Consider the following 22,499-nt stretch of genomic DNA (forward strand, 5'->3'; position numbering starts at 1 on the left):
TCTGCTCGGCCTTAAGTGAACAGGGTTTCCGCAGAGCCCTGATTTTTCGGGTTACCAATTTGTAACCCAGATCCCACGCGTCCTCATTCACCTCTTCGACTAGATTCTGCTGCGGAGTCTACTTTTGACTGATCTGTACTGACATTATAGTACAAGCCTCCTCCCAGACTTTATCCAGAACTCTGCAATTTCCCCCGTCCACCAACACATAGAAGGCTTGCCACGTCTTGATACCCTCCTTGGCATGGAAACTTCGCAGGCCGTCGTTATAAGGTTCATAACTGAATTTGTGACAGTGTCAGTGCAGCCCCATCACCCCCTGGAGTACCTTCCAGTGCGTTCCCACCTATTCCAAGAGTCATGAAAAACCTCCTGGTGTTCACATTCGCAACGTTCCATGTACAGAAAGAGCGCCGCAATGGCGTACATCGCGAGTTTGTATCAACCGCTTCAAGGGCAACGCAATGATGGTCGTTTGCTGAGAAGTCTCCCAGAACCAGCGACACCAGTGACTCCGACACGAAGGTTACGTCTGGAATACTTCTCTCGCAGCCTGGACACCGGAACGTTGAGGTGGATCCGCTGTTTAAATCTACCAGTCCTGTTCTCGCCGCCATTTCGAGAATTCGTTTCAATCTGAAGTCATGTGCCCTAGCATTAAAGTCACGCCGACCAGGATCCGCCCCGGAACATTAACCCTACGGCGAAAGTCCAAAATCATTTCATTCAGCATTAGATAAACAGTGAAAAACATTGTCCCTGAACCACGAATCCAGACAAAGCGTTGGGCGAGAACGCATAGGAGGGCGCCGTCCCGAACCCAGATGGCAGCGGTACCTGACATGTCAAATCATTCAAATTTTCGCGGTGTTTAGAAGCTTCCTCGCGTATTGCTTCGCAACTTCCACCACTGCGAGTTTTTGGCCTCCGGAGTTCGCAGAGGTGATACCAATCCGGACATTGATTACCTCTGGATATTCGCGTTTGATAGCCTCTTCTAACTCATTCTCTTCTGTGAGACAATCAGGGGTTTTTCTAATGATGCGGCGTGTTATCGTCTCTTGTCGCCTCTTCGCCTTCTTCTTTTGAGCCCTGGAGAATACCTGAACGAAGTCTCCTTTAGATGCCCCTTCTTTCTTTCGTCTTTTCCCCAGTACGCTCTGCAACGAGCTGTCTGGGAGTCTTTCAGCGCTCGCGGTGTTCTCATTGGGAGGCGCGGTTGTTTCTACTTCCTGCAGGTTTTCTCTTACTCTCCATGTCCGCCTAAAGTACGGAATTCTGTTCAGGAGCTCCTCCAGGTCCATGAGCCCGATTTTCACTCCTTTGTTGAGGTTTTTTCTGGAGGAACGTCGCAGATCGTATGCGCTTCACAAATGCAGCGTATTTCTTAATAACCCTCCTTCTTCAGCTTTCGCCAGAGAAGTCGAAACCGCTTGGTTGGTTGTGCCAGTTTATACTGTGTCTCTTTCTGCAACTACAGCACTGGGTGGTACTGTCTGTATTGCGTCTCCTTTGCAAGTACCGCATAACTATCTGAGTCCTCTTCAATATTTGCGCATCCCAATATCTCGTCAGAGAGTTTAGCCTTTGCTGCGTCTTCCGCTGGGCGCTAAGGCAAGCCACGTATTTTCGTGCTGCGTATAAACGCAGCCAGCTCATTCTTCATACCTACTATCTCCTCGCACTTCTTGGAAGTATGGCCTTTAAATACATTCGATGTTTCACAGAATGAAACTACATTAAAACAACATATTTTGGTGACCTTAACGTGATCGGTTGATCACAACAACCGTCAAACTCAACACAGAACATCAAGAAGCAAAGTTATCGCGATCAACCATGGAGGTATTACAGGAAACTCACTCACCAACAGGACGTGACTGGTCAAGAAATTCAACGCATCCTTAGCGACTATCGGAAGGATCCGGTAATTCGAAAGACAGGAGACTACCTCTCGACGGACAGTATTCTCAGCACGAAACGATGAACTGGAAGAGCGTACTTCGAGAGATGATATTTCTCGTCAATGCAACATAAGTGCAACAAGTACAACAATGATATAATCCAACGACTTCAAGACTTAGAAGTTGGTATACCAACTCCGATTACGTTAGATACCAAGCCTACTCAAGCAGTAAATAACGATCACCTCGCTCCTCCCAACAATCTCGTCGTGCTAATACGGCAATAAGAATCGAAGATACGAGCTGCGGAGCATATCATCAGCGGTATCGACACAGTTGAGCATGCGCAGCCCAAATCATATTATGAGCTAAAATCTGCTACGCTCTCCAAATATTGGAAGGAGCTGCATCAAGGTCATGACATTATAAGGCAACTCTCCCGCGACCCAAAGGCGTGAGGATAAGATGGGACGAATTTTCTCAACATCAAAGTGCGGATTCTTAATCTTTCTCGCTGAATGCCGCGCAAAACCTCTCACATGCGGCGTTCGCTGGCCTTTGCGAATCTGAGCACATTTTCCAGAAGCACAGAGCGCAGATTCATCGTTGAAAGAAAACATTACCGTGCTATCTTTCTCTGAGGTATATGTAGGTCGAGCGGCAACTGCGGGAAAGTTTAGTCGTAGTATTTTACGGCCTTCACTGACTGACCCAGTCTTTACAGCTAGGAGAAGTTTCCTTTTAAGGTGGTGGCACCGCTCTCTATTTTAACCGGAAGGATAGGTGTCGTCATACAACACCCATTCATCGGCTTCGATAGCTTTTTTGGTGCCCTTTGGGGCGAGAATTTAGTATTGTCAGAGAACCGCTACTTCTTCGATTTGTCCTTTCCAGCAGATGCCTCGGACGTTCCTTTGCCCTCAACCTTTGCAGAACCCCAGGAACCCGTCGTTTGCCTGAAGACAATATTTCGCCAGAAGGCGGTATGTGTGGAAACTGTCCCCCCCCCCTCCCTCTCGGTGGGGCCAATTGGAGCCCGCGGTCAAAAATGCTGGCAGAAGGGCCTGCCTCGACTCATCCATTAAGGACCAATTGGATTAGCTTCGATTGGATAAATGAATAATCTGAGTCTAATCCCAGGTTCATCGATTAGCTCGGGATTGCCTTTTCAGTCAAAGTTGGATCATTATGATCCAAATTTCGTTTTGATTTTGTTTTTCAGTCAAGGCTAGTTAAAATTGACAGTCGCCTGGTACCCAGACTTCAACATTCATGACTATACCTTAAATCCCTGTGACCATCCAGCCCTCGGCACCGTAGTCACATTTCGGTTTGGGGTTTTCTTTACCGTTTTGCTTCAGATTTCATTTATAGTTCCTAACTGAGTTTCCTCACCACGACAAGGCAGATAATAGTCATAGGAGAATCAAACCCCTAAACTTATAAACAACGAATTAAACATCACGCACAAAACAGCATTACAGGTTGAAAATATACCCCACTGAAGCTTTTTATTATAACATGTTTTCATACTTTTTTCTATACCGTGAAGGCACGGCACTCATCTGCTAAACAAGATACAAACGAACAATTAATACAATAACTAAGTATTGCGCCCACATTGGGCGCCCTATTTGATATGTGGTATAACTTTTCCTATAATGTGATTTTTAAGGCTTTGTGTAAACACAAAACCTTATTAAAATCGGTTTACCGTCTGTCTGTCTGTCTTTTTTTTTTTATGGATGGAGGTGGAAATCTTAGAAAGACACTGCCGCGCCAGGTTACAGCAGCGTGTGGGATTCTCACCCACTAAAACCAACCCCACAGGATCGCCGCAAAGCATTACTTCGCGGGGTGGGCTGTGCTTTACGCGACCACGCCTTTCGTTCTTCGCGTCCTCCTTACGCGCTCCGCTCTTCCAAGTTCCTCTTGTATTCGTTTGATTGCGGTGTTCACCGCACACCAGTTTCCCTCCGATTTCAACATTTCCCCGACGGTGTTCTGCGGGCTTAGTGTGGTTTTCCAGACTCCTCCTGTCTGAGAGAAATCGTGGACAGTGGAACATAACATGCTCCGGTTCCTCAGGTGTGCAACCACATTCAGGACACAAGGGAGAATCATCCAGCCTGAATTGGTGCAGGTATTTCCTGTAACCGCCATGTCCTGACAGGAATTGCGTCAGATGGTAGTTAATCTCACCGTGTCGTCACTGTATCCACTCCTCAATACGGGGAATCAAAGTGTGGGTCTAGCGACCCCTCTGCGAGTCATCCCACCGTTTCTGCCACTTCTCCAACGATTCTCGCCTTGCCGCCTTTCGGCATTCTGCATCCTTTTCAAGAGAATTCATTTTCCTTGTCTCGTAAAGGCAGCGTGTCTCACTTGCCAGAATGTCTATCGGGATCATTCCCGCAATAACACACGCTACCTCGTCTGATATTGTTCTGAAGGTGCTGCATACCCTTAGCGCCACTAAGCGATAAGTCATATTCACTCTCCTACGATTACTCTCACACGCTAATGCTTCCTCCCAAACGGGTACCGCGTATAATAGTGTGGAGCGAACCACTCCGGCCACAAGTAATCTGCGACTGTACCTTGGACCTCCAATGTTAGGCATCATCTGCGCTAATTATACGCTGGTATTTGCCGCTTTCTCGCAGGCATAGTCCAGATGTCCCTTGAAATTGATTTTAGCGTCAATCATTACCCCTAGGTATTTGATAACCGGCTTCGAAGTGATGACGTGACCACCAACGCAAATATTAACCGTATTCCTCTTCCTACGATTGGTAATCAAGACCACCTCCGCCTTTTGTTCCGCAAGGTCAAGCTGAACCATCTCCAGCCACGCTTTTATGGCGCTAATGGTTTCATTAGCGTACATTTCAACGTCTTCAGGTTCTTTCGCGACAACAACCACAGCTAGGTCATCTGCGAAACCGATAATCGTGGCCTCCTTTGGCACGGGAAGGACAAGGACCCCATTGTACATGACGTTCCACAGAAGAGGACCGAACACTGAACCCTGCGGTACTCCAGCGGTGACGGTGTACTGCTTGGATCCCTCATCCGTGTCGTACCACAGTGTCCTCTCCGAAAGGTAACTGTTGAGGAGCTTAGTCAAGTAACTAGGGACACCCGTTTTAGCCAGTGAACTTTTTATCCACTCCCAGCTTGCGGAATTGAATGCATTTTTGATGTCCAATGTCACTATGGCACAGCATTTTTTAGACGACATCGCGTCTCGAGCCAGCTTTAAAACAACGTCTACGGCGTCGATCGTTAAGTGGGCTTGACGAAATCCAAATTGTCGCTCCGGTAGTCCATCCTTATATTCGATGATAGAGAGCAGTCTGTTGTGGATGACCCTTTCGAGCATCTTTCCTGCCGATAAGGCAAATCGGTCGGTATGATGATGGGTGTCCTGGGTGTTTATTCGGCTTCGGGAGCAAAACTAGTTTTTGCCTCTTCCACCGGTCGGGGAAAACTCCTTCTATCATGCATGTTTCAAACAGGCTGGTCTGGTCTTAACAGCGAGTTTAAAGGCTCTATTGGGAACAGCATCCAGACCGGGTGCTCTGTTATCACCGATTCTCCGGCAAATTTGCGTAAGTTCTTCCTCAGTTACCGCAGGTATGGTGTAGACGTCCAGTGCTCGCTTGTGTTGTTTGCGCTCCCCTTTATCCGGGGGGAAGAGCGCCGTCACTATATTTGCCATTTGTAATGATAAGAGTGGAAATAGGAGATCAGGTCGATCATCCTAAGTGGCCGACAACGACCTAGAGGGCAGAGCTATCCCAAAAATCAAAACAAATTGGCTAAATTGACCGTGAAGGTCCCCCCACAAAGATTGAAGCTCCATCAAAGTGCTCGGTCGACACGTTCTTGCCCGCCTCTGTGCTAGCCAGGCTCGGGAATGTGGGGGGGGGTCCTTGGAGCGCTTTGATTCCTCACGCTTCACTACTACAAAACAACGTATCTATTCCGATGCATGGGTCCGCACCGGATTCTAAAATCGACATTAATCAGGATTTAGCGACGGCCTATCAAATGATAACCAGAACGCGAACTAAATCGGAAAATAGAAAAGAAAAAAAAAAAAACCGGCTCGACCGCGCGCGTAGAGCCGTAAGTCTCCGGACCCGAGTGCCGCGATCAAGGAGGGGAAGATCCACGACGGATCACCATCTCAATTATCATCTCTTCCGCCTCAGATCTTGTATGAGGCGCGGCCTCTGAGGTTCCCACCCTTCCTCGACATCCTCAGGCCAGATATTCATTTTGAGGATGTCTGTCTGTCTGTATGTCTGTCACACGCATTTTTCTCGGAGATGGTTATAGCGATTGACACCAAATTTGGTACAAAGGTGGGAACTGTGCATACAGTCAGTTACATGCTGATACGTCGAATTTAAGGGGGGGGGGGGGGGGGGAGGTAACCATACATGCAAAAGGGGGGTGTAAAATTTTTTTCATCAAATATAGTCATGTGAGGTATCAAATTGAAGGTCTCGGTTAGTACTTTTCGAAGCCGGTCTTAGTTTTGACATTTGTTGGAAAGGTGGGGAGTGCAGGGGGTTGAAAGTGATCATTTCTTTAAGGTGGCCATTCTCAGAAACTACCAAACCGAAAAATCTGAAAAAAATCAGGAGGTTGCCACTATATGGTGCCTGGGCTCCGAAATACCTTCCATACCGATATCTATTCAAATAAAGTTAATACTAGTATATTACCATAATTTTTAGTAATTCACTGCAAAGCCCCCTTAAGTTCATCCGAGCACCACATTCTTGTTCTGCTTGCAGAAGATAAATATGAGTACTTAAAAAGAAGGATAAATACTACAATAAGAAAATATGTCCCACATTGGGCGCCTTTTTCAATTAGTTTTAATTAGGCTATTTTATATCCGTTTTGTATATGAGCCTTCATAGAACAGTATCCCACACACTAAATGCGGCCTATACTAAATTTTTTGCCAACATATTAATGGTCACTTCCCATTCATTCCACTTTTCCTTCCCTCAAGGATCCTGTTTGATTTTTTCAACATTCAGATAACCCATCCCGCACGCATCGATCTCAAAATTTATAATAGACACGTCGACTCCAAAACGTGCATTATTCCAAGCACGAAACCTATTATAAACATAAATTCTTAGATACAGCATCCGTGGTACTACCATCTGTCGTATCTCTCCACCACGGTACGAAGTCCTCCTAACATTCGCACGTATCCGGTCAATTAATATCAGCGCGTTCCTAATAGATTCACTGGCGTAGAACTGCACCGATTAGCGTTCAGCTTGTCGTAACAATGTTTTGATCTTGAAAATTTCTCGTCATAATATTTAAAACAATTTATATGCGATTGCGACCAGTGTAAGGCAATAATTAAAGTAATTATCTTAAACACACCATCTCATATCTGAAAACGCAGTCGATGTTAACTCAGCCGGGGACGACTGCAACTATTTCCACCAAACATCTACAGCACTTGCACTAGCTCTTGTAACATCGATTTATGCGATATCTGTGTACATCGCAGACAATCCCTGTGTGTATTTGTTAGATCTTGGATTTACGATAAGTCCGTAAATTATAGAGCAGAAAAATCTTCTCATCCAAGTGAAAAATCTTTTCTGCATGTATAAATCAATCAGATACAATACCGGAACCGTTATGATATTCCCATTCGATAGGAGGCGAAATCGGTGAAGAGGTGCCTCGCGACGTCCTCTTATCGATGATATGACGGACACATAAACATTTAGATGCGTGATATGATAGCGCTAGGCAGCCAATTCGACGCCAAACCACCATGCTTGCCGAACAGCTGCACGATATACGCCAACACATTATTTTCACCGCATAATGGTTTACTGGTCCAGCAAGCAGCATCATGAATTGTCGTCATGTATTATATTAGATTTTCCCAACGTGAAAATTGGTTACCCGCTGGTAAGGCTGCGTATCTGGATGTGTTACGGCGCTCATCTGTCCTCTCCAAGCAATCGGGGGCTCCAGCTATAAAGTCTTCATTTTCTCCAGGCGAAAGCAGATTTTAATGTTCTTGGCCTGACTTCCTTCCATTGCAGCGCTTGCATTTTGACCACTTGGCCGGTGCCATACCTCCCTGCGACTATTCTGGTTCCACAGGTACACCAGCGTCCATTGAAAGCAATTTTTATTTATGTCGCATTAGCAAATAATAAAAGCAGTTATACTAAACATTCACGAGTAATTTTAATCGGCGACAACGCTACCTTAACCGTTCCTGCGCTGAAGAACGGACATAAAACGAAACGCGGCTATTTTCCATGGACGGCCACGCTAAATCCCCTACTCGCTACTAAGGAATGTTGTTGTTATGGCATAAATTCCGCAACAAGTCGGTGTCATTAATTTAATTAATTAATTAAAACCATCAACTCGACTGCTCGGAATCTGTGAGAAGTATTTTACCAAACAGGCTTCGGACCAGGCACCACTCTCACAGTCCGAGGCTAAACACTTTATGCGATTACCACGGATATCATATGCAGACGCTCGACTAATAAAAGCATAATCTAGAAAATGGAAATTTCTCCAGCAACAACTAATTATCATGGATGATTGTGCGTAAAAATTATTGTGAACGCTGTACGTATTGGAAATGGGGAAATTAATGATTGTGTGGGTCCATAAAGTGTGTTAATAACCGACTATTGGGCGCTCAATGATATTAGCCGAAGCAAGCAGGTGGCAATTGGTACCCACATGTGCACATGTAATGCTGGGCAATTAACTCCAATTCCTTTCTGTGGAGCGAAGTGTATCATTGGAAGATTTTGCGGACTTAAAGCATTGAAATCTTTTCTTTCAGATGAGAATTTGTTGAACTTTACAACACAGACCCAGAGTTCTTACGAACACATTTCCTTGAGGTAAATTATATCGACAATTACGGATCATATGCGGAAGAGCTACAACTTTAAGCTGACCAAAGCTTCTGGAACTGTCGTACAAGACAGCAATCTTGCCATGTATTCCTTTGATAAGTGGCTTCTTATCAAACGAAACTGCCAACTCTAACGATGTTCGGAAGGAGAATCCTTGGAAAAAATCTAGACAGTACAGAGAGATGGATGATTCCATAACCTTTATAACGAAGATGTCTATCTGGAACATTTGCAGTTCCTTACTAGGATAAACCTATACTGGACCGAACCGAACGACGTTGATGATGATAAAAACTAATGGGAAATGACATGTGTGGTACGCCCTACAGTCCAGTAGTCCAGTATGGTAATTATAACAAAAAGGAAGAGTATGTGTATAGCACCATCATAAAACAGACGAAAATTGACTGCCATTTTCCTTTTCTTCCTCGCCACTCCCATGCTGACAAAACAAAAGAAGAAACACCGCCTCAACCCGTTCCTATTATACAATTTCTTGTATTTCCATCACTTAGTAATGGTGCATACTGAATACTATTATGCTCCCTCGCCAATGCAGCCGCCGTTTTTCTGAAAGACCTCTCCAACAACTTGGCTTTTAAAATGGCTTTTAATGAATCAACCAGAGCAATTAGATACAACTGTCTTAAGGCAAAGATGTAAAAGTAATTAATTCATTCAATAGACCAGCAACTACGTAAATTCTTCAAAGAGCCCAAACGTTCGCGGTTCCATTAAATCAAAAAAACACTGGATATATCTGTTGCCAGTAACATCATGAGGGATAGTTAGGATCAAGAAGTTTGATCTTCCAATCCCCCGATTATAGCCTGCACTTTAAAAGTCGTCAAATCATTACATCTCGACGAGCTAGCTTCACTAGAGGGCTATCGATGGCCACCACCAATTCTATGCGTCTAGCCCTCCAATCTTCGAACCCCATAGGAAACTCGCTGGCCCTATTTTCATCTCGGGCGGAAAAAAAAAGTTCAAGTTACTCCCAGCCCTGGGAATTACTCAGCCTCCTTCCAAATAGTTTTAGTCAAAGTCAAACCGTTGTATAATACCGGATGGCCACACTCCCTCAATCGTCGTGGACCTGCTCGAAGTGAGCGATAGTTCATGGTCACAAATTGAGAAAAGAAGCTCTATCCGTTCTCTAGTAAAAAGGAGGATATTTCAAAGCCCGGCCTCATGACGCCTGTTAGACTCTGCCAGGGCCATGCAAACATTGGATGCTTTGGTGCAAGCATGTTGTAAGTGCTGCTTGAAATTCAGCCTCATATCTATAATCACTCCAAGGTATTTAATTACTGGTTTTTAGGAGATGATATGGGCAATGGTTTCCTTACGCCGCTTCGTGATAGGCACCCCCTCTATTTTATCCTCTGCGAGTGAAATACCTGCATCTTTCAGCCACTTCTTTATAACAATGATTGCTCCGAATGAATATAATTCCACATCCGCCAAACCTTCTGAAACAACAATCGCCCCTGCGTGATCGGCATAACCCACTATTGTAGCTTAACTAGCAACTGAGATATTTTGGACATCATTATACATGATGTTCCACAATAGCGCTCCCGGAACAGAGTCCTATTCTTTGGTTCAATTGTCTGTGTAGTACCAGAACCTTATATCTGGTAAGTAGCTGTCGACTAGTGCAGTTAAGAAACTGGGTACACCAGTCGCCGTGAATGACCTCGTTATAAGGTTTCAGCTGGCCGAGTTGAAAGCATTTTGCGCGTCGGGTACTTTCTAGTACCACCGCTTCCGCGCGTTGCATTTTCAGCTAAGCCAGTGACCAGTTTGATAAAGTCGACGGTTGATCTGGCCGTATGGAAGTCGAATTGGGAATCTGATAACCCTCCCAAACTCTCTAGAGCCGGGCGCAATCCGTTATCGATTATTAACAACACTGTTTCCCCATAGGGTCAAATGGACATACTGATTTGTAGGAAGATAGTTAACGAAGAGGCTTACCAGATTTAGAAAACGTCATTAACCTTTGTCTTTTCCATGTTTCGGGAATGATCCCATCCGCCAAGAATGCTTCAAACTACTCTAAGAATCTTTCTGGTCTCGACTTAAGGGCGAGCTTAAGGGCTTTGTTTGGCATGCCGTTGAGGCCCAGCGCTCTGTTGTCTCCCAGCCCATCGCCCATCTCCAGTACTTCCTTTGTCATTACTGGGGGTATTGCAGCCACAACTAAAGATGTCTGTAGACTGTAACCGCTTGTGTTCCCCTGAGAGGACAAACCCTTAACAATTTTGAGTAGGAAATCGGGACATATACTGTGCGGAGCTGCCTGAACTCTAAATCTCCCCAGCATAACCCTACAGGCGTTTCCAGATGGGCAGTTCCTTTCGCTTCGCTGTATAGCTAGCTTCAGGGTTTCTGCGAGCTTCCTTTTAAGCTCATTGCTTCACTTCCTGGGCACTCCTAACCGTCGCCTCACCCAATAACACGCCGACGAAAGAGATTCCACGCCGAGGGATACCAATTATTACCGTGTCTCATCTGAAGTCCCTCAGTGGTCGGTACTGGCTACGCTCTTGTGGAATATCATGTATGATGCAGTCTACCGCCCGCATTTACCAGAAGGGGTAAAAGTAGTAGATTTCACCGACGATATTGCCGTGGTTGTTGTTACAAGGTACATTCACGAGATTGAAGTAGCAGCCAATAAAGCAGTCTGGAAGATTAAGATTAAACTGCCGGACTAGTGCTGGTAGGTCACAAAGCAGAAACTATAATGATAACAAACCGGAGAACCCTGGAATACTTCAAAATCCGAGTTGGAAGCCAGACTATAAGAAGCAAGAAGGCGATAAAATACTTAAGTGTGATGCTCGACAATAGACTCAAATTCAACTCTCGCGAATGCTGTCAAATATTGGCGGAACCAAATACGTCCGTAAACTGTTGCTATCTCAAGTCATTAGCTCAGTCTTGCTTTATGCCAATCCTGTATGAGTTGCAGCACTGAGGACTAAGGAAATCATGAGAATCTTATTGCGCTCGTACAGATTATGTGTTCTGAGAGTGATTTGCGCCTTTCGGACGATATCAGACGGCGTGGGCTGACTGCTGCCAGTAGACATCTTGGCTGAAAAGATGTCACGAATCTATATCAAGAGAACGACAATCCAGGAGCAGGAGTTAGTGTCATTCGTAACTAATGTGCAAAAAAAGCTCCGTATAACGAAGAGGAAAAGGCGAGCAAACCACCATACAGAAATGACAGCATAGTTGCTAACCGGCCCCGTGAAATAATATCTAGCGACAATTCCGCAGGGTGAGCAGTTGAAAGATGCATAGGTGTGGTTTAGTACGTAGGCGTGGATCGTCAGCGGTTTCTACCGATGTCTTTGGAAGATTCCACATCCTTGCTTGTCCAAAAAAAATATCCGCACGAAGGGACGCCCCTGGCGGGAGATCTGGCAACTCTCTATGACCCACAGCTTTCGACACTCTACATAGACTTTAATACCCGAACGGCAAATACAACTATACGCTTTGTTTCCTCTAATTTTTCCTAACCAGGCACGCGCAGCGATCTCAACTGATTCAAGTCCTGCCAACTTCCTAAAGATTCCACGGCATAGCTGCTCGGCCTTATACAGCTTCTCCAGGCCAGAGGAACGGTATGAGTATCTGAATATCGAATTCACCAAGCTTACTTTCTGCCAAGATAAGTGCGGTGCCCTCATCGTGAGAAGGTCTACCAGACAGCCAAAAGCTATCCCTCTGCCAAACTGACAAGCGTTTACCATAGAGCTCTTTTCGGCGGATAGATAAAGCTAAATGGAAGGCCTTCAACTATCAACTAAAAAGAAATCAGGACGCCTAATTCGCTTCCAAAATCCATACTTTTTCCTACCTTCCACAGTCAAATGCCTGGTAGGATGGTGGAGTCCTTGAGAATGTCACTTCATTCAAAGCTATTGAATGCAATACTGAATCCATAATGATGATTGATTGATGATTTCCATTATGAAAGTCTACCCTCTTTCGAGTTTCCTTCGATCTGAATGATTTCTCCATTGTTGTTTCCCTTAACCTGTTCATCCTTCCAACACAAGTCCCCCATCCCCTACCCTGGCGCTTAGCTACTTCAACGTGCTAGTTGTATTCTTATCTTCCCGAATGCAGTCTGAAGACTTTGGGTAATGTTGGTCTGAGAAACAAAGAACACATTGCGCAAGGTTACATTTCCTCATGGAGAGTGACGTCAATTGCAGAATGGATGCGAATCAGATCCTAATCTTTCTTGCAACGTGGCATACCAGATTAATCTGTCAATGCTGAAGTGATATGACTATTTATTCTAAACTGTGGGCAGCACTACTGAAAACCACGGAACCAGTATCATCTATTGTTTCAGATATCCTGCAATAGATATTTTCCTCTCACTTACCCAACTTGGACCAGACTACCTCGAAAAGAAACTTAACATAGAACTATGTACCATATCTGGAGATGGCTACTTTCTTGCTTCAGCAGATTCATTCACTTCTTTTAGCAAAAAGTATCTAATTGTATTTATCCCTTCTTTACAGACAATTCCTCATGAACAATCATCTGGACCCGACGACAATTCTGCATTCAGATAATCTCAAAACTAATCTTCATCATTGCCACACTAAATCGACCACTGCACCACGAATCCACGGCTGTTGCTGCCGCTACTCCCTCAGGCAGCATCACTCAAATCACCTGCAATCATTCCGTTCCTTCATCATCAAGACGACTTCTGCAAAACACTGGCCTACATGATTGGGTCCGACGAAATGTCCTCAACAAGTATGGACATTAGTGAAACCTTTCGACCGGAAGACCTCTCCAAAACGGACTTCTTTGACTTTGTGACCGCACCGGACATGGGTATTGGCATAGGTGTGGTGGGGGATCGTCCGCCCGGGTCAAATGAAACGAACGGTACCAGCGATCAACCTCTCCAAGGCTATGATCAGGTACGTATATGAATATGATTCTTAGGTGTTAAATATGATCAATTTGCACGTATAACCGGTACAGTCAGTAATAACATTATTATCCCATGTCGTGATAATGGAAAACGTGGTAATTGCACGGGAAAAATTCATGGTCGTCGAGTACCTTCAAACTGTGCAAAGGAAAAATGATCATGCTCAAATTTTCACGCCGATTTCTAACGTTATTACCCATAATTGGAGATTTATGTATCTGAAGTCAAGTAACGGTCACACGTATGGAAAATTATTCATATGTGATCAAGTACCTCCAAGAAGCAGTTAGAAAAGCGTCCGGCAACGATGGCCATGCACCGACTATTACGCTTTTATGGAGCCATAAAAGGTCAAGTAAATATTGTTGTGTATTACAGTCGATTGTAATCGATCCAGCACGGACAAAGGGTCACTATGGACCCCTCAGGATCGGATGCTAACGATCGCTTTGAGGGACCTTTATTCAAATCAATATGAGGTAGAAATGGCGTCGCATATATTACCTTTGACAAGCATGACCCTCAGCTAATAATTTAAGACTGGGACGGGAGAAAATGGTGCTTATCCCAAGCTATGAATGATAGTAAATAATTACTTGACATTTGTGCTTATGGCGATCGTTGATGGGTTTTTAATGTGACTGAAATATGATCTCGGAAGCAGCAATCTTCAATGGCGAGCATGCATAAGTTAAGATTGCTGTCCTGGGCTGAGACCTTCTCCAGATTCGGTTTCTTTTCTCTTTTTATTACTAATTGACATATATATGGAACTCGGTAGTAATTCTTTGAAATTTTGATTCAATTCATTCATTCATCTAGTTCCAAATCAAAGTATCTCTATCTTGGATTGAAGATAAAGAAAAAGGAAATTGCCTTTTCTAAAGAGGAAAAGACGTGGACCCGATGGAGGGGTCGAAGTTCTTGGTTCTCACATATTATCTCCCTGCCAGGGTGTAGGTTATGTCCGGTGTTTTTACGTCAGCGTTGGAGGGTGGGTCCGTCGCCGGTGCTACGAAGGTAGCGAGGGCTCCCTTTTTCTTCTGATGTCTAGCAGCATTTGCCCAATGGGGATTTTGGGTCCCGCTCCGACCGGCTTCGATTCCACCGCCTCATCCTCCTCCAGATATATACTTACTGAGGCTTCAGTAAAAGCCATGACGGCCGGACGTAACCTACACTCTGACAGGGAGGTAATATGGGAGAACCACGAACCTCGGCCCGCATCTCACCGAACTGTTAGTATTCGGGTTAACTCCAGCACGTGACGTCTGGTTCCAGTTTGATTGGTAAACAGCCTTGGTGACCGTGTTGGTGTCAAAATGATGCAACGTTAGAGTCTCATCGTAACAGAGTTGACGAACAACATGGAGCTACCGTTGAGGCGTACGTAACAAAATTGGCGCCCAACGTGGGGCTACAGTTGATGCATCCGAACCATTTTCTTATCTAAGTTGTTAGTGAACAGTTTTCAGCTCCGCTTCAACTTGGTTTCAAACGTCCGCTACCCAAACTGGAGCTGGGGAGAGTAGCGCAGAACTAACCAACCTTGAAATAAGAAGACGTCAACTTTGTCTTGACCCATCAATGTTCAGTAGTATTCTCGAGATCGTAACAGCAATAGAAGACGCTTTATTTGCTACACACTCAAGTGGTAGGCGGGGCTTTTCACCCAGTAATTGATCTCCAATATCGCTTCATTTGCGGCGACCTCGATCTCGTCTAACCATTCTACAACTATTGTAAATCCAATATCATTCGCAAAGCCAATGGTTGCCACGCTGTTAGCAAGACATAGTGTCAACACTCCATCGAACATAATTAACCACAATAAGGTACCTAGGACAGAATCTTATGGCATCCTGCAGTTTATCTAGAATAATTTCAACCCATCGCCCGAGTCACAGTACAGTCTTCTCCTAAGAAGAAATTTAACAACAAAGCGTACAATGTATTTCGGGGCCGGTAGGTTGGCTAGGGACCCTACGATTAAACGTCCATTTTACAGTGTTGAACGTATTTTTTACATCGAGAGTTACCGCTGTGCAGTCGCTGTGTCGATTGCGTCCACGGCTCGAAATCCGAATTGCTTGTCAGAAAAGCCTCCTTCCTTTCCAGTAACAGCGAGCAGTCTATTGTATGTTACTCTTCATTATTGGTTCAAATAATTTGCGAATTGGTATTGACCAAGCATATCGATCTATACAAGGAGGGGTCACCCAATGGTTTACCTGGCTTCGGAATGAGTATCAGCATCCTAGAATTTCCTCTTGAACCCTACCCTCCACTACACCTAAATTTTTTTTTTGTGCGCTTCCGCATAATATGATAATACGTCTTGCAAAAGTACCTCCTTAGACATTTCTGCAACAAATTTGTTAGTCATCCAGCCCATTTTTATTCTGTTTGATGGCTTCATATAATTCCTGTCGAAGGTTTGGAAAGTGATAGTCTGAAGATCGTCGTGTGAGCCCTCCTTGTTAATATACCACTGCAAGCCTTTGTCAAGAGGGGCGCTGACGAAGATGACGTCCACAACCAATTGTAATTCTCTCCTCCGATATATGTTGCCTCTCCCAGGGTTCGCAAGTGCCACATTCAAGCGCAAGAGTGTCTCTAGCAATATTCGTCCTCTTTCACTTGTTTCTCCGTTTCTCCACTTTTCTGAACACTGGGTATTTACATCTTCCTGTAAAGTAGGTGCGGCTGCCACGCGGAAAACGAATTTGAGCTTTTCATTGCAGATCTTTGCGAAATAGCCCTGTTCTCTCAGGTGGTCCGTGGGTTCCACGTAATAGCTTGCATGGACCAGTTCTCTAAGGACTTTCTCGGCTCGTGCGTCGCTAAGATCAGCGACGCCTGGGAGGGCGTTAAGCTCAAGATTATCCCTTACGACGAGATTCCCAGGAGACCGGTCGCTCGCATTTGGTTGCCGAAGATCCGCATGGAGAAGGACAAGCTGGTCCATTTCCTGCGCCTTCACAACCCCGGGATTCCCATGGACGACTGGGTTGTTATAAAGGAGGAGGAACCTCAGATAAACAGCCAGCCCGTATTACTCCGCATAAACGAGGAGTGCCTGGAAGCACTGAAAAAGGCCGATTACAAAGTGTGGTTCGGAGTCAGGAATGCCAAAGTAAAAGTGTTCCGCTCTGCAAAACCGGACGACGACCTTGACCCAATCGACGCCGCCAACGAGCTGTTGGAGGAGATGACGACCGACGGTCCGACGTGGGCTGACGAACCCCCCACGCAGGCAGATCATGCTGAGGGTAACGCAGATAAATCTGCAGCACTCGTTGGTTTTTGTTAGGATCAGCGCGTCGGGCCTGGTTCTCCTTTACAACCGTTTCATGCTTTCTACTTTGGTCCAAGTAGAGTCTTCGGTTCGACTAGTGGCCTTTTCCGAATGGACAGATGCTTATCTGCCATCTTCCATCTTCTGACTTCCGATATTGCGCTGGTACCGGTGTCTCCTTTTTGCGTTTTACTGTCATTCGGGAGATTACGCATTCCTAAGATGTCCTTTTTATCTTTGCTTAAGAGCTTCTCGGTGATAGATGTTATCAGCATCGTTTGTGTTGCTACTGCCACCATCACCTCCCGTTGTCTCATAGCCACTATTAATTCTTGACGTGCTGGTGTGTCCTTTTTAGCTTTGAAGTACGTTGCGCTAATAGAACACTTTTGACCTTTGTTAGCGTGGTGAATATTGTTTTGCTGACTAGCGTACTCCATTCGATTCTGGATAATGGATCTTAGCTGGGTAAACGCGCCCTTTTAGAAGTAACTCTACCACTGCTACTCCTTCGATCTGACACCCGGATTCGCTGGCGGCGACTGGAACGCTCCATCTAAAAGGATCATTTAAGTTAAAAAACACCAATGGTCACTCCCCACTAACCGACCAATAACTAATTCGGGGCTGAAATGTTCCTCCGTTTCGACCAGTTGACGTTTTAAAATATATTTCTTCTGTCTGTCTGTCTGTCTATCACACGCACGTTTCTCAGAAAAGAGCTGAAGCTATGAATCCCCACATGCACAGTATTATCATCAGAAAAGAAAAGATGAACGAAAGATGGGCATCATATTTTGCCGATATCCCTAGCCCATCCTTTTCTATCTTCTGTCCTTCACTTTCAATATCTGCCGCGCACCGAAAATCAGGACTTGGCATATTTAGGAAATATTGGATTGGATTCTGTGATCGATTATTATATTGAAGAGGAACTCCGCCAAAGACTGTTGAAATTCAAGGACATGCTACATTTGCAAATGAAAGCATAACATGCTGCACCAAATTTTTGTAACCCAGAAGGGACATATGAACAGTTGTTGAACTATCAGGGCCACTCTACCGAGAACTAAGCAAGGTTTATATACTTTTTGACGCTAGTGTTCATCCGAAAATTATACTTGAAGAAATAACTAACAGACCTGATGAGAACTACCAGCACAAAAGGGAATATTTTTAGTTCGATTATGTCTGTTTCAATCCGAGCCTAAAGCCACGAAAGATAAAAACCGATTTCTTCGAAACTTCTGGGAACTCAAAATAGCTGCGAAAGATAATGGAGGGAAAACAAGCTATATCTGAACGAGCAAGGCCATCAGCAAGGTTTGTAAACAGTCCAGGGATCATTCAGGAATAATTTTCTAATAAGATGACTGTGCCTGGACGAGTAAGAAGTCTCGTCATAAAGAAATTCCCAAAAGAAGCTAGCTGAAAACCGGAAGCCGTGAACAATCCCAAACACCCACCCTTGCGCACGGACCTGCTGGAAGTCATGACATAATTTAGAGCTTCTGCACCATCGGCGAAGGAATGAAAGTAGCTAAAAATTGCATATCAAAATCATGGTTATATATACCCAGATCGGCTTGATAATCACACTGGCGTGGATGCTCCGTTCATTATATCGCTGAAAATGTTTCAAGAGCAGTAGTATTACCGAGGTACTTGGAACCTCCTCTAGAAATATGTGCTATATCACATTGAGTTCGATGAAAACTCTGAAAAATGCTTCAAGAAAAATTGTCTCCTAAAATTTAACGCAGAACAATCCTTGGTGCCAATGGGCTGACTAGCCACAATGACTTCCAAAGAAGTAGAACAGATTTTAAGCAGCTACGGTATCCGGTATCCGGTAGCCCTGATGCCGACCGATCATATGGTTTCCAGATTCGTCTTTAAAAAGACATACACTGTCGTAATCACCGAAAGAGAAGAACGGTCGACTAGTGGCCATGAATCTTTTCAGATTACAGACCTAATAATCTTCACCGACGGGTCAGTCACGGAGGATGGATCGGGCGTAGGGGTGTTCTCGGAGAATCCGATTATAAAACTGGCCCGACCCCTCGGAAAAATGATGACCATATTCCAGGCGGAGATATATGCCATTTCATTGGCAGCAGAAGAATGTCTGCGACAAAAATGGAGGGGTCGCACCATTCGAATCTGTTCCGACAGTCGGGCGGCATTATCAGCACTAAATGGCAACAACATATCAAGCCAGCTGGTGTGGAGCTGTCGTCAGGTGCTGCTGAAACTTGGCCGACTGAACGAAACATTCCTGATGTGGGTGCCGGGGCACTCTAACATCGCCGGTAATGAGGAGGCTGACAGACTAGCTCGCCGAGGGTCCGGATCGACAATGGTGGGGCCAGAAGCAGCTCTTGGAGTCCGACCATCTACTGTCAAGTCTACTCTGAAGGGTGAAATTGCAAGGATTCACGCAACCGAGTGGAGAAATTTGGACAACTTGCCGGCAAGCGAAAATCCTTGTGAAGGAGCCTAGGGACCCTAGAGCGGCATTTTTGTTGTCCCTTAAGAAGTGGGACATGAAAACCCTAGTAGGGCTTTTGACGGGACACTGCCCCTTAAACTACCATAAGGAAAAGATTGGGGTAGTGGTTTCGGCTGTGTGCAGCCAATGTGAGGAGGAGGAGGAGACAGCCCTGCACTTTTTATGCAGCTACCCGGCATCCTCAGATCTCAGACAAAGACACCTTGGCAAGGTTTTCTTCAATGAAGAATCTGCACAATCTCTGCCTCTTGAGAATGTTGTCAGATTTGCTAAAGCCTGCAAACACCGTAGGCGGGAAGCCATTGAATAGGCAACTTACGGGGATAGTACAATGGGCCTAATAATGGCCTGAGTGCTCGGAGCTGCGCCTCCCCCCAGTTAACTAAACTAACTAACTAAGCAACTACGAGAAATTTTTCAAATATCTTCGTAAATAGCCAAACTAATTCGAGGCTCTTCTGCTGCCAATATTATCTGTAAAATCTACGGAAGAGTGAGGAAGAAGAAGAATATACATGCCTATATGTGTATTCCGTTTAAGTTTCTAGAAACTTTCCAAAGATTATTAGCCCTAGCGTGGGACGAAATGTTTCCATAAAAGGCAAACCGTTCAAAGAAGTCCATCAAGAAGAAGGATGATCGTCATAATGAGGCCAGTGACGACTTACAATCCGCAACGTTGCCAAAATACGAAAAACATCCGATTATCCTTTCACCTAACATTTTAGCACTATTAAAACGTCTAACGGTCATGGATATTTCTGATTGCCTAAGAGAAATAGTGCAATGAGCCTACTACTGAAATTATGTTCCTCTCCTTTATAAAAAAAAAGACTCATAAAGACTAGATAGCATCCATTTAATGTCGGACCGGACCAAATGGAGAGCAACTTAATCCCACTCTTTATGGTCCACAGACCCCGCTTTTTGTTCAAAGAGTGGGACGATTCCGCCCATAGTTCGGACCAAAGCTTGGCCGGAGCTAGACAATTTCTATTTAGGTACGAAACCGTAGCCGTCTTCGTCCCGCTTTTCATTTTTAAGGTTTTGTGTGAAACAAAACCTTATTAGAATGGTGACGGTGTCTGTCTGTCCGTCTGTCTGTCTGTCTGTCTGTCTGTCTGTCTGTCACACCCGATTTATTCGGAAACGGCTAGACCGATTGTCACGAAAATTGGTGAGAGTATGTAATCTGGTGATCCCTTTACATGCAGTAAGTGGCGCCATCTTACGTTAAGGTTAAGGGGGGCTCTCCGTACATGTGAATGGAGGGTGCAAATTTTTTTTTCACAGAATGTAGCCAAGTAGGGTATCAAATGAAAGGTCTCAACTAGTACTTTTCGAATCTGGTTCAATATTTGATATTAGATGAAACATAGGGGAGTAAGGGTTGAAAATATGACCCACAAAAAGTGTAACAGGTCTCGTTCTCAGAACCTATGACCCGCATGACGTCATCATCACATATCAATTCGTCAATTCCACAACGAAATGAATTCTTATGAATTGGGTCGCAGCCAATTATTTTGTTTTAGTTTTTTAGTTATTTGTCAACCAGACATGTGTATATGTAGGTATATAATATATGCGTGCTAATGAACTTTGCGGCTAGTGCCTAATTCAGATAGATATAAGACGTAAATCGAAAATATGGGTACGATAAATTTAGATACGTGCATATATGTGTACAGCAGGTAATAGGCAGTTTGTTTGTTTAGGGTGAGCGTGATATCTATGGCTCTAATATGTACGTATGTCTCGTAGTTTGGAAAAATATGAAGGATTATGTTGGATTTGTAGCTATATACGGACAGAGAAATGTGCGTCTCTTACATAAGATGAACACAAAACCTTTATACCCGAAGCGCGAGCTTCCGGTATTCCGACTTGTTGAACTTTGGGTGTGGACCCAAAAAGAGGAGTCCGTTGACCATAAAGAGTGAGAGTAAGTTGTTCTCCGTTTGGTCCGGTCCGACATTAAGTGGATGTGAACTTAGGACTCGTCAATCTTCTTTTTAGGTACGAAACCGTAGCCGTCTTCATCCCTCTTTTCATTTTTGAACTTTGGGTGTGAACCCAAAAAGAGGAGTCCGTGGACCATAAAGAGTGAGAGTAAGTTGTTCTCCATTTGGTCCGGTCCGACATTAAATGGATGCGAACTTAGGACTCCTCAATTCCTAAAAATAAATTCCCTTGCACCGGCCAAGCTTTGGTTCCAACTATGAGCGGATTTACGTTGAATACAAACCGTACCCTTGTTGTGTTCTACGAATTATAAAAGGGAGGGTAGAACACCTGCGAACCGGAGAGGTGAGACAGCGTCTGATGAGTTGCCTCTGCCCTGGTACGAAACCGTAGCCATCTTCGTCCCTCTTTTCATTTTTAGCTTTGTTTATTTGGATTAAGACTACACTGCAGAAGAAAAAGCGTTTTGCCATGAACTTTGTTGATGCCGAAGGCTAGCTAAGAAGAAGAGTAAAGCCGGCCAAAGCAGAACAAAACCTTCGTAACATTTTGACTAACAACTGAATCAAATGCAACTTCAGGCTTTCAATTTCTTTGCATTTTGTGTGACTCCATGAAGCTGATTTTTAATCAGTAATAATACAGCTCCAGAAGGATGAAATGCCTCGGTAGAATATCAGCCGCTTATTCGGTTGACGAAGGACCGGTTAGATTTACTCTATAACTTGGATATTTAGCAATAGGACCATCCCCATGGCGAGGCATACATTGTCCGCTCTGGACTAATCTAATAGCACGATGGAATCCTTAAAACGAATTTGTCAACACTTCTGGACCAAATGGTGAGTAGTAAGAAAACAACGCAGATGTCCATTGAGAA

At 44.6% G+C, this 22,499-nt stretch overlaps 1 protein-coding gene across 1 annotated transcript in view; it reads left to right on the plus strand.

Moving 5' to 3' along the window:
- LOC119660232 (zinc finger protein MSN4) overlaps positions 1–22,499 on the plus strand; it is a 660,817-nt gene that overhangs the window by 622,744 nt on the left and 15,574 nt on the right. The window contains exon 6 of the mRNA XM_038068678.1: positions 13,414–13,827. Coding sequence (XP_037924606.1) covers positions 13,627–13,827 — 201 coding nt within the window. The 5' untranslated portion in view covers positions 13,414–13,626. The remainder of the gene's footprint in view (positions 1–13,413; positions 13,828–22,499) is intronic.

The sequence above is a fragment of the Hermetia illucens genome, chromosome 6, assembly GCF_905115235.1.
Source record: "Hermetia illucens chromosome 6, iHerIll2.2.curated.20191125, whole genome shotgun sequence".
NCBI lineage: Eukaryota > Metazoa > Arthropoda > Insecta > Diptera > Stratiomyidae > Hermetia > Hermetia illucens.